Source organism: Meles meles, chromosome 7 (genome assembly GCF_922984935.1).
Source record: "Meles meles chromosome 7, mMelMel3.1 paternal haplotype, whole genome shotgun sequence".
Classification (NCBI taxonomy): Eukaryota; Metazoa; Chordata; class Mammalia; order Carnivora; family Mustelidae; genus Meles; species Meles meles.
The window spans coordinates 92274815-92290511 of record NC_060072.1 but is presented as its reverse complement, the minus strand read 5'-3'; the positions used below and the strand labels follow the sequence as shown (position 1 = coordinate 92290511).

Genomic DNA, 15697 nt, shown 5'->3' with positions numbered 1-15697 from the left:
GTGAGTGGACATCAATTTTCTGTTCCTTTTGACATTTTTTGCTGGGGAAATGTCATCTTAGGAAGGTTGTGTAAACATGTGGGCTATTTCCTGCAGCATTGTTGATTCCCCAACCTTACAGAGAAGCTATTTTGATGGTTGAGGAAGGAGTGACACATGTCTTTGCTTCCATGTGTCTGATTCTTGGACCACAGTTAAAATGCTGTATTTTTAAATTGTATCCAATGGTAGCTTGTCTTTCTGAATTTTACTATATTGCTCTAAGGGTCATTATTAGAGTGTCACTCAGAAGTTCTTCCAGCCTTTCCAAATTTGATAGCCATCATTTTGCCCTGATTGGTATTTTCCTATTCAAAATACCTAACCTGTATACTCTTCTTACATTTACCAAGCCTTTACTAATACTGTATTATAATAAGGAAAAGCTTTGGCTCCATATACTTTGCTATCTACAATTTTTTAAAAATCCATTTAAATTCTAGGAATAATTCTTAATTTAAAAAGGAGAAGGGAGTTGGGGGAAATTAGAGGGGAAGATGAACCATGAGAGACTGTGGACTCTGAGAAACAAACTGAGGGTTTGAGAGGAGAGGGGGTGGGAGGTTGGGTGAGCCTGGTGGTGGGTATTATGGAGGGCATGTATTACATGGAGCACTGGGTTTGGTGCACAAACAATGAATTCTGGAACACTGAAAAGAAATTAAAAAAATAAAAATTTTTAAAAATATAAAATAAAATAAAAAGGATTTTCTAAAAATAGAATTAAAATTAAGAAATGGATATATTTAGGGAAAACAGCATCTTTACAATATTAATTTCATTAAATAAAGTATTATGTCTCTGGTTTTACTGTAGTCTTTTAGTCACACATAGTTATTGAGGATTTTTAAATACAGATCATGATCTTTCATAAATATTCTTAGTAATTATTAAATGATTTTTTGAATATCATATTTTCTTCCATTATATTTTCTACTTAGCATTTAAACATAAGAAAGCATAAAATTAGCATAACATTATCTGACTTTGTGACTTAGAGGATGTTTGTCACATTATGAAATACGTCTACATTAGGGAATACAGGTAACTCATAATTTGCAGTTAACTTCTATCATTTTCAAAGCCTAACAAATGTAATTTATTACATGATTTAATACATTCATTCATCTAAAACTTATCTCGTATAGCACAAGCATTTAAAGCTGTATCCTTATGCCTACTGATATGTATGCTATGATAATTATCAGGAAGTTTTTATTTATCAATACAGAAAATAAAGTCCAGAGAAAGTTCCCAAAGGATAGACAAAACAAGAGAAGGAAAGTTCCTTGTATTAGGACCATTATTAGATTATTTGCTTATTTCTGAACTTACTGCAGTCCTCATGGACAACAGCCCTTGAGCCTGCAGTTATGTCTCCATAATTGCCCTTATGATTACTCCTCTCCCAGTGGAATCCATCACAGTGGATGAGCAAAACCTCAATGTTGCAAAATCCTGAAGAAAAGCGTCAGGAGTAAAATGCGTAAGGTCATCACAATCACTGCCGATTCGCTACCAAGTGATCATGGACTCTGGAGACCCAAGGTTGTTATGGTCCTTAAATATCCATGGTTATCCCATTATCCTTATTTTAAGAGTAAGACGTAATAGAGTTCAAGAAAGGAACTCTCTCTATATACATATTCCTTAAGTTTACTTGTCCTGACTAAAGAGTGAGAGTCCTCAATTGATGCAGTTTTGATAAAAAGTCATTCATTGTCATGTAAGGATTGGAATATTCATCACCTTCTATTTCTGCTTCAAAGAAAAAGGCTAACCAAATATGGAATATATTAAACTGCTTAGCTACTAATGGAATTTTATATATATATGATGATGCAATAACAGTGCATTCATTGGGGGGAATAGCATTGACTTGAGAAAATGAACATATATTTGAAAAGTGCTTTAGAAAATGTTATATAAGCTTAGTGATTGTTTTGATGTTAATTTTAAACTAATAATAACACCTCTTTTTTAATTCTATTTTCAAAAATGACAGTGTGATAATGGAAACCAAATAGATGGAGGTAAAAAAAGGTAAAATATTTCTTAATATATTTGTCACTGTTGTTTAATGATTCAAACACTGAGAGGCAATCATAATGGCTACAACACTATCATACCAGTTATGTGTATTGCTCATATTTTGGTTATATGTAGTACTCTTATTTTAGGTAAAGATGATTATTTAACTATAAATATATTAAGAATTTAAATTCAAAATGTGACTAAAATAAGATAGTGTGTTACATTCTTCATAAATACTCAGCCAAATTATGATTTTTTTAAATATTTTTATTTTTTAATGTTTTTATTATGTTACATTAGTCACCATACAGTACATCATTTGATTTGATGTGGTGTTCCACAATTCACTGTTTGCATATAACACACAGTGTTCCATGCACTATGTGCCCTCCTTAATACCTATCACTGGGCTCATCCATCACCCAACACCCTCCACTCCAAAACCTTCAATTTATTTCTCCAAGTCCATAGTCTCTCATGGTTTGTCTCCCCCTCTGATTATCCCCCTTCATTTTTCCCTTCCTTCTCCTAAAGTCCTTCATGCTATTCCCTATGTTCCACAAAGAAGTGAAACCATATAATTGATTTTCTCTGCTTGACTTACTTAACTCAGCATTATCTCCTCCAGTTCCATCCATGTTGCTGCAAAAGCATTTATTCATCCTTTCTGATGGTCAAGTAATATTCCATTGGGTATATGGACCACATCTTCTTTAACTATTCATCTGTTGAAGGGAATTTTGGCTCTTTCCGCAGTTTGGCTATTGTTGACATTGTTGCTAGTTTTATTTTTTTTAATATAATATTTATTTGGGGAGAAGGAGCTGAGGGAAAGGGGCTCCCCACTGAGCAGAGCCCAGTGAGAGTCTCCTAGGACCCAAGATCATGACCTGAGCCAAAGGTAGACACTTAACCAACTGAGCCACCAGAACCCCCCAAAATTGATTAAAATACAGTAACCCATTAACATCTTTCACTGCATTGTACAATATCTATCTCATGGACCTAGTATTAGCTAATCCGAATTCCTGATGCTTCATAATATTAAAATTGTTTTATATACAATATTCAATTAAGATGTAAATAATTTATTCTACATTAAAGAAAAAATTTATATCACTATAAACAAAGCCCAGATGTCATCTGTTCATTTTTACCTTGTGCCTCTCAGCAGGTTTCTGCCATGGGTGACAGGGGAACAAGCAATCACTCAGAAGTGACTGACTTCGTTCTTGTAGGCTTCAGGGTCCACCCAGAACTCCACATTCTCCTCTTTCTGCTCTTTCTGCTTGTGTATGCCATGATCCTTCTAGGAAATGTTGGGATGATGACCATTATTATGACTGATCCCCAGCTGAACACACCAATGTATTTCTTCACAATCTCTCCTTCATTGATCTCTTCTATTCTTCTGTTATTGCACCCAAGGCTATGATCAACTTCTGGTCTGAGAGCAAGTCCATCTCCTTTGCAGGCTATGTGACCCAGCTCTTCCTCTTTGCCTTGTTCATCATGGCTGAGGGATTTCTCCTGGCAGCCATGGCTTATGACCGCTTCATTGCCATCTGCAATCCACTCCTCTACTCTGTCCAGATGTCAACTCATCTCTGCATTCAGTTGGTAGCTGGTTCCTATTTTTGTGGCTGCATCAGCTCAATTCTTTTGACCAGCGTGACATTCACTTTGTCCTTTTGTGCTTCCTGAGCTATCGACCACTTCTACTGTGATTACCGTCCACTTCAAAGGATTTCTTGCTCTGATCTCTACTTTCATAAGATAGTTTCCTTTTTCTTATGCAGCATTATTATTTTGCCTACCATAATTGTCATTATTGTGTCCTATATGTATATTGTGTCCACGGTTCTAAAGATAAGATCCACTGAGGGACGTAAGAAAGCCTTCTCCACTTGCAGCTCTCACTTAGGAGTCGTAAGTGTACTGTATGGTGCTGTCATTTTTATGTATGTCATCCCTGACAGATTTCCTGAGCTTAGTAAAGTGGCTTCCTTATGTTACACCTTAGTCACTCCCATGTTGAATCTTTTGATTTACTACCTGAGAAACAAAGATGTCAAAGAAGCTCTGAGAAAGATTCTGGGGAAAAAAATATTTTTATTTAATTCTATCTTAATAATGATATAACTGAAAGGCCTAGACATTATGCTAATTTGGAAAGGCATTGATGTAAATAATACAGTCATGATTTTGAAATATTTAATTTTAGAAAGTTTATTCATTTGAATCCCATGTACTTACAGCTGAAAAGCACACTTGGGTGGGTTTTTCCTGTTGATTTTGGAATGGAACAGCTTTCTCTGTATATTGTCTTCATTTGGGTGAAGATCATGATTGCCATGTAATTTGATTTTAGGGAAATATATTCCAAGTTTGCTACTGGCATTCAGAGGATGATGTTGGGATATATTGTTTATCTTGAATCAGTAACAAATATTATGTGAGGTATATAATTGGTGATATAACAAAATCTGATGTAGTAAGACAGAACAAAATATAAGATTTATCAAAGAAATTTTTTTGAGTGCTGGATGAGAGAAAGAGATTAGAGCATACAGAATTCTAAGGATGGCATGTCAGTCGCTCAGTTATTCAGAGGCTGAATGATTCACTTCAACATTCACTTCTTAATGTTTTCTCTGGCTTAGGTAAATTATTCTTGCAAATCCTCTCTCTACACAAGAAAACTGTAATGAAAATGAATGAAAAATAAAGGTAACTCATTGTTTTGTTATTTATGGCTTAGTGATAATTTGTTCATCACATAGATTATAATTGGATTTGGATGTATTATTTGTCCTATAACATTCCCTATGTATAAATAATTTCAGTACTTAGCTCACCATGAAATAAGGGGAAAACAGCTGACTAGAGAACTAAAATACCATGTGGAAATCAAGTGAAAAAGACATTTGTAGAAAACACAAAAAGAGCACAATCTCCTAAGGGGACTGGCCCTAATGATCAGGGAACATATCCAAAGCAAATTTTTAAAAATAAATAGAATTAAGTAACATGAAATAAACAGGCTTCTATGCAAAGGGAGAAATAACTATATGGTGAACTTCATGAAGTTTGTTATGCACAAGAAAATGAGTGAAGGATGAGCTTTTTAAAAGGAAACTAATGGAAATCATTCAAACCTCTATGTCAACCCAAGGAAACTGATATTAATTCTGTAGACAGAGTTAGGCATTGGGGATTTTTAGGAAGATAGTACTGTGTTCAAATTGGCACTTTACAAAAACCATACTGGTAGCTTTGCAGAAGAAAAATGTTCACAGGAGAAGATGGTAATTCCAGAAAGTGTGTGATTGTCCAAGTAAGAGGTTATGATGGCTTTACCAAAGGCAGACTTATTAGGGACAGTAAAGAAGAGACTATCTTTAGAATGGTAGGTGAAGTGAGCTGAATATTGACTGATGGTTAATAAAAAGAGAATGAGGTGGGAAAATAATAACTTCTAATGTTTGAGCATCTCTGACACAATATCACCTCATAAATGAGGAAGAAAGCATAAGGGTAATAAGAGTTCATGGTTAACTTCAGAGTTCAGAAAATAGGCTCAGGTGCCAGACTGAGCTTTCAAATTCTGGGTTTGCCAATGTGACTTTGGGCAAGTTACATACTATCTCTGCATTGTTATTTCCTCCTGTAAAATGGGGTGCATAACAGTACCTAGATATTAGAGTTACATGAATGATTAGAGTACATAAATTTCAAATAAATTTGTTTAACCCAATTATTTCAGAGCTGTCAGATTCGCCCATTCTTCCTGCTTCTACACTATTGATGTTAAGTCTGAGAGAGGAAGACAGAAACTTTCTCTTCCACTTTCCCTTCACTCTCTGCCATGAAGCATCGCCAAGTCTCCAAGTGTCTGCTTTCATTTCCATAAACAGAGCTTGAGAACTGCCTAATACATTCTCATTTCAATCTTTACCTTTCCCTCTGGTGACAACTAATGGAAAAGTTTGTAAAATGACCAAAAATGCAACAGAGCCTCCAATTAAATACAAAATAATATCTTATCATTGGATGTGATATCTATTCATCTCTTTACCTATGTCTTTCTCAAAGAATCCTCTCTTACACGTTAACAAAATGTCATCACTTTCTTTCACATTTCTAAAAACACAGATTACGGGGGAAAACAGGGAACCCACTAAGTAGAAAAATTCATGAAGATTTTGAAATAAATGCCCACTTGCTAAGGTTATGTCTTGTTTCTTTCCTGAAATGAAGGGCAAACGAGTGGGTTGAGGGAGGCATATTTTACTAACCATCCCCTAGGAATAAAATGCAGAAGCCCTCAGACAACACCTGAGTCCTATAGTGTAATAACTCTCAAATGAATGGTGCTGCTAATTCTTTAAATCTTTGTCCATTGGCTATAAGTAATCCATTATGAAGATGAGAAAAAATACCCTAACAATAGTGTTGACTGTCAAGAGAGAACAATGTTCCTCCACATGTACCATATGCTGTATCCCCCCCACACACAAAACCACCATCAGACACACACATACACATAAAATCAAACATTAGCATGCTTTCACTCTTGCTCTCCTCTCTCTCTCTCTCTCTCTCTCTCTCTCTCTCTCTCCCTCTCTCTCTCTCACACACACACACATACACACCAGGATATCACTGAGAGGAACACCAAGAAAGATCACTGCATATATCATTCCCTAGAACAATATACATCCAGTGTCATCCAACTGACTCCTAAAAGAATCCTCAGGCTAAGCTAGAAGCTAATAGACCTTACCATAGAAGATATGTGAAGTAATTTTTCAGTACTGACTTTTTTCTTTCCTTTCCTGGTGTCAAGAAATTTCTGTATTGCTACAGGAATTGCATTCAGGTATATTCGCTTCTCACTCCTATTAAGAAATTACTCTTCTCATTTTACTTTTCATTCAAGGTGTATGCCTGTGCTATACAGTGTAGGTTCTGAAATTGGGGATATTGTGAATAAAGCCAATAGGAATATGCACACATCTGTATTTGAGCCAGAACCCACTCCCACTCCCTCCCTCCACTTTTCAGCCTAGGGTGATATAAAGTGCACAGGCAAGTGCAGACAGGCTCCTCTTCACCTAGAACCCACTCAGGGGCTACCATATCACCTTGAGAGGGGAGGGCTGAAAACATTTCTTATTTCTTCCAGCTCCACATTGCAGAAGCTCTATTCAAGGCAAGAGTGGCTAAAATGCCTAGAAATCTCTTCCTCTTCCCAGGGCCTATTCATAGAGTAGAAGCTATCCCAGGCATGCAAGGCCAAGAATTACAGGCCTCCAATTCCACTTGCTCCAGTTCAAAGGATAGAGATATTTTGCCAAGAGAGGTAAGCTTAGAAGATCATAGGCTTCTGACCTCTCCCAGAAACCTGCTCATAAAGCCAGAGTGTCACTCTAAGAGAACTAGGCCACGGCTCCTGTTCCACTTCTAGAATGCTTCAACACAGGCTTCACCTAGAATGAAAGGCAAGCCATAACAACAGAGGGCGTCAAAGCTCTCCTCAAGTGAACTGGCTTTATTTGGAATGAAGTGTGGGAAAGTTTAAGCATAAATGACTCTCAAACACAATACACACTTGGTAATAAGCAATTAAGAAGAGGCTGGTAGTTCCATGAAAGCAAAAAGCTAACTGTGGACCAACGAGAAGATTACCAGAGACGACAGAAGGAGGCAACAAAGAAAGCTATCCTAGTGTTGGAGCAAACCTAAAAACTGGCCTTAAAGACTATCTTTGCAGAGGAGACCAAAACAATTGGATAGTAAAGATATGAAACATAGCAAAAAATAAAAAAGTATATATATGTGTGTGTGTGTGTGTCCTACAATGTTTCAAAACAATAGAACAAGAAGAATTAGTGGAGTCTCTCTGCTGGGTGGAAAACCTACAGAGGCACATCACTCAATGAAATGATCAAGGGAGGAAATAGCCAAAGCTAGCCCAAAAAACTGCTGACATCCAAGAGTACGCACAAGGCTAAGGTTATGCCTCTGAGGTGGCACAGAGTGCCTCTCAGAGCAAAGAGATTTCAATAATACAGTCATAAAAATGAACAGGCATAAGACAAAAAAATAGAAATTATTTCAAAAAGACATTCTGGAGTTTAAAGGTACAATAACTTGAAAATGTTATATAGTGGGAATCATGCAGTATGTACCCTTTTCAAGTTGGCTTCTATCACTTAGTAATGTGCATTTACAGTTCCCTCATGTCTTTCACAGCTTGAAAGATTTAGCTCATTTCTTTTTAGTGCTGAATATTATTCTATTGTCTGGATGTACCACAGTTTATTATTCATTCACCGTTTGTGTGCAGGTTCTTGTGTGGACATGAGTTTTCACCTTGTTTGGGTAAACATCAAGGAGCACAATTGCTGGATTATGTAGTAAGAGTATGTTTAGTTTTGCATGAACCTGAAAAACTGCCTTCCAAAATGGCTGTACCACTTTACATTCACAGCAGCAATGAGTGAGGGTGGCTGTCCCTCCACATCCTTGACAGCATTTGATGTAGTCAGTGGTTTTTATTTTGGTCATTCTAATAGGAGTGCAATAATACACCGTTTTTTGTCTGTTTTTTAATTAAGATGCTAATTTTTATAGAAGTGTAAGGTATAGAGATTTACCAATTAACTTTGCCCCCCCCCACACACACATACCTTTGTCCAGTGTCAACATGCCCCACCAGATTGGTATGTTTATTACAAGTGATGAGCCTACAGTGACACCCATTGTCATCCTGAATCCACAGTTTATTAAGTTTTGTACCATTATTCTATTAGTTTATTCTTTCACAATACCAATTGTCTTGATTATTGTAGCTGTACTGTTGTGCATAGTTGACGTTGTGTAATGTCAGTCCTCTGATTCTGTTCTTCTCCTTCCATATACTGTTGGCTTTTCTGGTCTTTTGCTTTTTCATATAAACTTCACTTTACTACCTGAAGTTTGTCAATAACCACAAATAACCAAAAAATAACTCGTTGAGATTGCATTGAAAATATATCTCAAGTTCAGAAGAAATGACATCTTGACAATGTTAATCTTCCTCTCCATGAACCTTCAGTGGTTCTCCATTTATCTAGGTCTTCTTTGAGTTCTTCCATTAGAATTTTATGCTTTTCCTTCTAGAAATTTGGTACATATTTTGTGAAGTTCATTCCTAAGTGTTTTATTGGGGTAAGTGATAATATATACAGCACTGTGCTTTCATTTTAAATTCTACTTGGTCAATGATGGTATACGGAAACCAGTTAGCTTTTGTATAGACTAGAGGTCCATGATCAATGTGCCATAAATAAATATTCTGAGGATTCTTTCCTTGCCTTGTAGATGTCTGCCATTGTTTTCCTCTTCACATGGTTGTCCCTCAGAGCACATGCACATCCAGTATCTCTCTGTGTGTCCTAATCTCTTCTTATAAAGACACTGGTCAGACTGTATTAAAATCCACTGTAGCAGCCTTGCTTTGAAGGTTCTATCTCCAACTATAGTCACATACTGAGATACTAGGGGTTAGGCCTTCAACATAGAGTTGGAAAGACATAATTCAGCCCATAATACTTTTATTTACTTTTTTGTCTATTGCATCACTTAAGACTTCCAAACAACTGCTGAAGAGATATGGTGAAGGGGGAAATCCTTCCCTGATTCCTATCTTGGTGGGAAAGCTTCTATTTCATGAACATTAAGTATAATTTTAGCTGCAGGTTTTTGTAGACATTCTTTTACAAGCTGAGGAAATGCCCCTCTATTCCTACTTTGCTAAGAGTTCCTTTACATTTTATCTGTTGGTACCATCACCAGAAACATGATACCAGAACAGACATGCGAGACACACCTCTTTCCTGTACTCCCCTCATATTAATCAGTCAATCAGTTCTCTGTATCTAACATAGAAATTTTCAAATCAGCTTTTTTTTTTCACTTATATTGCTATACTTCAAGCCCACATCAATAACATGAATTGATATAACAGTATACGGACTCCAATCTTACTTCTTTCTTTTTTATTATTTACTTGACAGAAAGAGATCACAAGTAGGCAGAGAAGCAGGCAGAGAGAGAGAGGGAAGCAGGCCCCCTGCTGAGCAGAGAGCCCGATGCGGGACTCGATCCCAGGACCCTGAGATCATGACCTAAGCCGAAGGCAGCGGCTTAACCCATTGAGCCACCCAGGTGCCTCGAATCTTACTTCTTTTAAATACATCTTCCATCTACTTAAGACTCTTTCCCTAATTATGAGCACCTGATCTCAGGCACCCCACTTTGAAATCTTTATGTTTCTCTTTGGCGTAAACATCTATGTATTTGAATTGTCTGTGAGAGGTGATTTTCAAACTAAATGGCAAGCTCCTTGAAGAATAAGGTTATTTACACCTGAACCCACCAAAAATGCATTACACAGTCAATAAAATTATGAAACAAATGAATATTCAGGGGCATATATGAGTAAATTTTAGACCACACACTATTTTAATGACCAACTTGCTCCATACCTTTATTCAATATTTCTCACAATAATTAACACGGGAAAAATGCATGAAAATCCAAAATGAGGGAATGATTGCCCAAAAATGTTTGCACTACCACTTTGGTTCTTTATAGTAAGAATAGCACCTAGCAGTGCCTCAGAACAACCTACAGTACCTGACACCCTTGATATAAAATTTTCCAAATTAATGCATATAGCAAAGATTACTTATCATTTCTTATTATTATTTCTTCCCCTTGATAAAATACACTTACCATACTTCATTCAAAATGAAAATTCAGTTTAACATGTTAAAAAAGGTAGTTATTAAGTTGGAAAATATTATTTTTTAAGACATAATTTGGGCATTCAGGCACCTGGGTGGCTCAGTCAGTTGAGTGTCTGACTCTTGGTTTCCACTCAGGTCATGTTCTCATGGGTCACGAGGTTGAGCCCCATGTCATGCACTGTGCTCAGTGGGGAGTTTGTTTGAAATTCTCTCCTTATGCCCCTGCCCAAACTCTCCTTCTCTCACTCTCGCTCTATCACTCTCAAATTAAAAAAAAAAAAAAAAGAACAAGAAGTAGAAGAAGAAGAAAAGAAGTTGGGCATTACTCTCCATCACTAGTGATTGTGTATATTGCCAGGAGAAATTTTAAGACAAACATCAGACAAAACACTGTTTACACAATAGAATGACATATAAAAGTCAGGTTCAGCAACAAACCATTAAATAAAGGAAATCAATTCTGTGAAACAAAGTCATACTTGAGAGAGTGTGAGGTTCATCTTGAAAAATGATCTAATATTCAGTATATCTCCAATATCCAGGACATTCAGAATTAACAGTGCTCCAGGTAAGTCACCTTGAAAAAGTTCTCATATTTTTTATGGAGAATGATTTTCAGTAATGGCGTAAGACAGAACTGCCACAAAATCAATGGTGGAAAATAAATAAAAATAAATAAAAATCAAACAATTGTATTTCTCTTCTCTAGAAGTTTCTTTAGCACTTCTTTGACATCTTTGTTTCTCAGGGAGTAAATCAAAGGATTCAACATGGGAGTGACTAAGGTGTAACATAAGGAGGCCACTTTACTCAGCTCAGGAAATCTGTCTGGAGTGAGATACATAAAAAAGACGGCACCATACAGTACACTCACGACTCCTAAGTGAGAGCTGCAAGTGGAGAAGGCTTTCTTACGTCCCTCAGAGGAGCGTATCTTCAGAACTGTGGACACAATATACAAGTAAGAAACAATAATAACTATGATGGTAGGCATGACAATGATGCCAGATAAGGAGAAAGAAACCATCCTATAGATGAAGAGGTCAGAACAAGATATCCTTTGAAGTGGACGAGTATCACAGTAAAAGTGGTCAATGGCCCGGGAAGCACAAAAGGGTAAAGTAAATGTCATGCCTGTTTGAAGAACTGAGCTGATACAGCCACAAAAATAGGAACCAGCCACCAACTGAATGCAGAGACGAGTTGACATCTGGACAGAATAGAGGAGTGGATTGCAGATGGCAATGAAGCGGTCATAAGCCATGGCTGCCAGGAGAAATCCCTCAGTCACAATGAACAAGGCAAAGAGAAAGAACTGGATCAGACAGCCGGCAAAGGAGATGGACTTGCTCTCAGACCAGAAGTTGATCATAGCTTTGGGTGCAATAACAGAAGAATAGAAGAGATCAATGAAGGAGAGATTGCCTAGGAAGAAATACATTGGTGTATTCAGCCGGGGATCACTCATAATAACAGTCATCATCCCCACATTCCCTAGAAGAATCATGGCATACACAAGGAGAAAGAGCAGGAAGAGGAGAATGTGGAGTTCTGGGCGGACCCTGAAGCCTACAAGAATGAAGTCAGTCACTTCTGAGTGATTGCTTGTTCCCCTGTCACCCATAGCAGAAACCTGCTGAGAGACACAAGGAAAAATAAAGAAATGAACTCTGGGCCTTGGTTCTAGCTACAAATAATCATTACAGACTTAGGACTTACAAACCTATTCTATAGTGATCATACATTTTAACTTTATAAAATCACTGTCCATTAAATTTAAACCATTGCAACTGATGGTGACTCAAAAGGTTAGTTTTATGTCCCTCTTCATACAAGTGGTGGAATTAGACATTCTTTCCTCTATATCTAATGCAATTCCTTTCCACCCAAATACATATGCAAGTATCAGTTCTGTGTATGTTTCTGAACCATGATTTAATTGGAATTGGAAGAAATTGGAGTAACTGGAAGAAAGCACAAATAATTTAACAGAATAATATAGTTAGAAAACCTAACTCCGAGTCTTTACATTACAAAGCAGCAGATATAAAGAAAGTGACTGAATTTAAAAATTACTTAAGAGGTACAATTACTTTTTGTGGGTAATGGAAATTTTGAATTCTGTTGTAAGTTATTTACTCACTAAGATCAAGATTCTGCACAAAAAAACACAAACGTTACTAGGACTCAAATACTAGTATTTCTTTCCCAGGTGGACCTCTGCAGCCACTTCATAATGATCATTTTCCTGCATTTCTTCTGCCTGCAGCTCATAGTTTGTTGTTCTTTTCCTTTTTTAAGAAGACCTGCAGGTAGCCTAGATGGAAGAGTTACTTTGGAAAATGATACTGAAAGAAGGAAAGAAAGAAGGGAAGGAAAGAAGGAAGGAAGGAAGGAAGGAGAGAGATGAAAGAAAGAAAGAAAGAAAGAAAGAAAGAAAGAGAGATACTGAATAAAAATACATATGAGGGATTGTTGATTCCATTCTTATTTGCCTGGGATATGACTTTCACAGCCATCATACCTCTTTTACTCAACAGCTCAACTAAGGATTTGAACTGATTGTGTTAAAAATATGGTCACTCTTTCTGTCTCCTCAGGGCCCTCTATGCCTGGTTCTGTCTAAATAACAATAATAATAACAATAATGGAGCACTTTTTACACACCAGCCACTCTTCTAAATGCATTTTGACTAGTTATTTTAATCCATACAACAATAATATGTGGTGAGTACTATCCTATTCTCTAGTTTACACATGGAGAAACTAAGATACAGAGAAGTAAAGTGTGTTGAGAGCCACCTATTAGGGTCAGAAGTGACATTTATAGTCAAAAATCCTGGCTGCAGAATCCATGCATCCTTAATCACTGCTAATTACCACCTTTTATAATAATCTATTGCAGTTCCTTTACCTGATTTATCTCTATTTATACTTTGGAGTTATTAAATCTTCTTGTCTCCAAAGTAAATAATCTTTCAAACTCGGTTTAAACACATCTGCATATATCATGCTTCTAAGGACAACAGCTATTATCACCATATTTTAATATTCACATTGAATATTAATAACTTCTTCCTTAAGATAAAAACTTCAATTTGTCCTCATGCATGTCAGCACAATGTTTTGTGTCTGGTAGATTGCAATTAATCAATATCTATTACATAGATATATGTTGGATGACAATTGAGAATGCAAAATCAGAAAAACTTGAAGACTTTGAAATACTCAGATGGTTAGCATGGGTTTAGGTTTTTTTGTTTTGTTTTGTTTTTTTCCATTTTATTTATTTTTTCAGCGTAACAGTATTCATTCTTTTTGCACAACACCCAGTGCTCCATGCAAAACGTGCCCTCCCCATTACCCACCACCTGTTCCCCCAACCTCCCACCCCTGATCCTTCAAAACCCTCAGGTTGTTTTTCAGAGTCCATAGTCTCTTATGGTTCGCCTCCCCTCCCCAATGTCCATAGCCCGCTCCCCCTCTCCCAATCCCACCTCCCCCCAGCAACCCCCAGTTTGTTTTGTGAGATTAAGAGTCATTTATGGTTTGTCTCCCTCCCAATCCCATCTTGTTTCATTTATTCTTCTCCTATCCCCCTACCCCCCCATGTTGCTTCTCCATGTCCTCATATCAGGGAGATCATATGATAGTTGTCTTTCTCCGATTGACTTATTTCACTAAGCATGATACCCTCTAGTTCCATCCACGTCGTCGCAAATGGCAAGATTTCATTTCTTTTGATGGCTGCATAGTATTCCATTGTGTATATATACCACATCTTCTTGATCCATTCATCTGTTGATGGACATCTAGGTTCTTTCCATAGTCTGGCTATTGTAGACATTGCTGCTATAAACATTCGGGTACATGTGCCCCTTCGGATCACTATGTTTGTATCTTTAGGGTAAATACCCAGTAGTGCAATTGCTGGGTCATAGGGTAGTTCTATTTTCAACATTTTGAGGAACCTCCATGCTGTTTTCCAGAGTGGTTGCACCAGCTTGCATTCCCACCAACAGTGGAGGAGGGTTCCCCTTTCTCCACATCCTCGCCAGCATCTGTCATTTCCTGACTTGTTAATTTTAGCCATTCTGACTGGTGTGAGGTGATATCTCATTGTGGTTTTGATTTGTATTTCCCTGATGCCGAGTGACGTGGAGCACTTTTTCATGTGTCTGTTGGCCATCTGGATGTCTTCTTTGCAGAAATGTCTGTTCCTGTCCTCTGCCCATTTCTTGATTGGATTGTTTGTTCTTTGGGTGTTGAGTTTGCTAAGTTCCTTATAGATTTTGGATACTAGCCCTTTATCTGATATGTCGTTTGCAAATATCTTCTCCCATTCTGTCAGCTGTCTTTTGGTTTTGTTAACTGTTTCCTTTGCTGTGCAAAAGCTTTTGATCTTGATGAAATCCCAATAGTTCATTTTTGCCCTTGCTTCCCTTGCCTTTGCCGTTGTTCCTAGGAAGATGTTGCTGCGGCTGAGTTCGAAGAGGTTGCTGCCTGCATTCTCCTCAAGGATTTTGATGGATTCCTTTCTCACATTGAGGTCCTTCATCCATTTGGAGTCTATTTTCGTGTGTGGTGTAAGGAAGTGGTCCAATTTCATTTTTCTGCATGTGGCTGTCCAATTTTCCCAGCACCATTTATTGAAGAGGCTGTCTTTTTTCCATTGGACATTCTTTCCTGCTTTAGTTTAAGTACGGGAAAGAACGTCCAAGGCTGCTTCTCACATTTACTAACTGGGACCTTGTAATAAGTGACTTATGTAACTTGTTTATATCCTCTATATAATCTACTCATGGCAATTAAGTTATTGCCATAAC

The 15697-nt window shown here is 37.2% G+C and overlaps 1 protein-coding gene and 1 pseudogene across 1 annotated transcript; one reads left to right on the top strand and one right to left on the bottom strand.

The window, feature by feature from the left end:
• The first annotated feature begins 3204 nt into the window (after positions 1 to 3204).
• Positions 3205 to 4215, top strand: LOC123947475 (annotated as a pseudogene).
• A 7338-nt stretch (positions 4216 to 11553) lies between these two features.
• LOC123947442 (olfactory receptor 9K2) lies at positions 11554 to 12543 on the bottom strand. The gene has a single exon (XM_046013652.1). It carries the CDS (start codon positions 12493 to 12495, stop codon positions 11554 to 11556), a length of 942 nt encoding a protein of 313 aa, XP_045869608.1. The 5' UTR covers positions 12496 to 12543.
• Between the last annotated feature and the right edge of the window lie 3154 nt (positions 12544 to 15697).

Excerpts from the sequence above, each read along its gene's own strand:
- LOC123947442 (XM_046013652.1), bottom strand. The coding sequence starts at position 12,495 with ATGGGTGACAGGGGAACAAGCAATCACTCAGAAGTGACTGACTTCATT.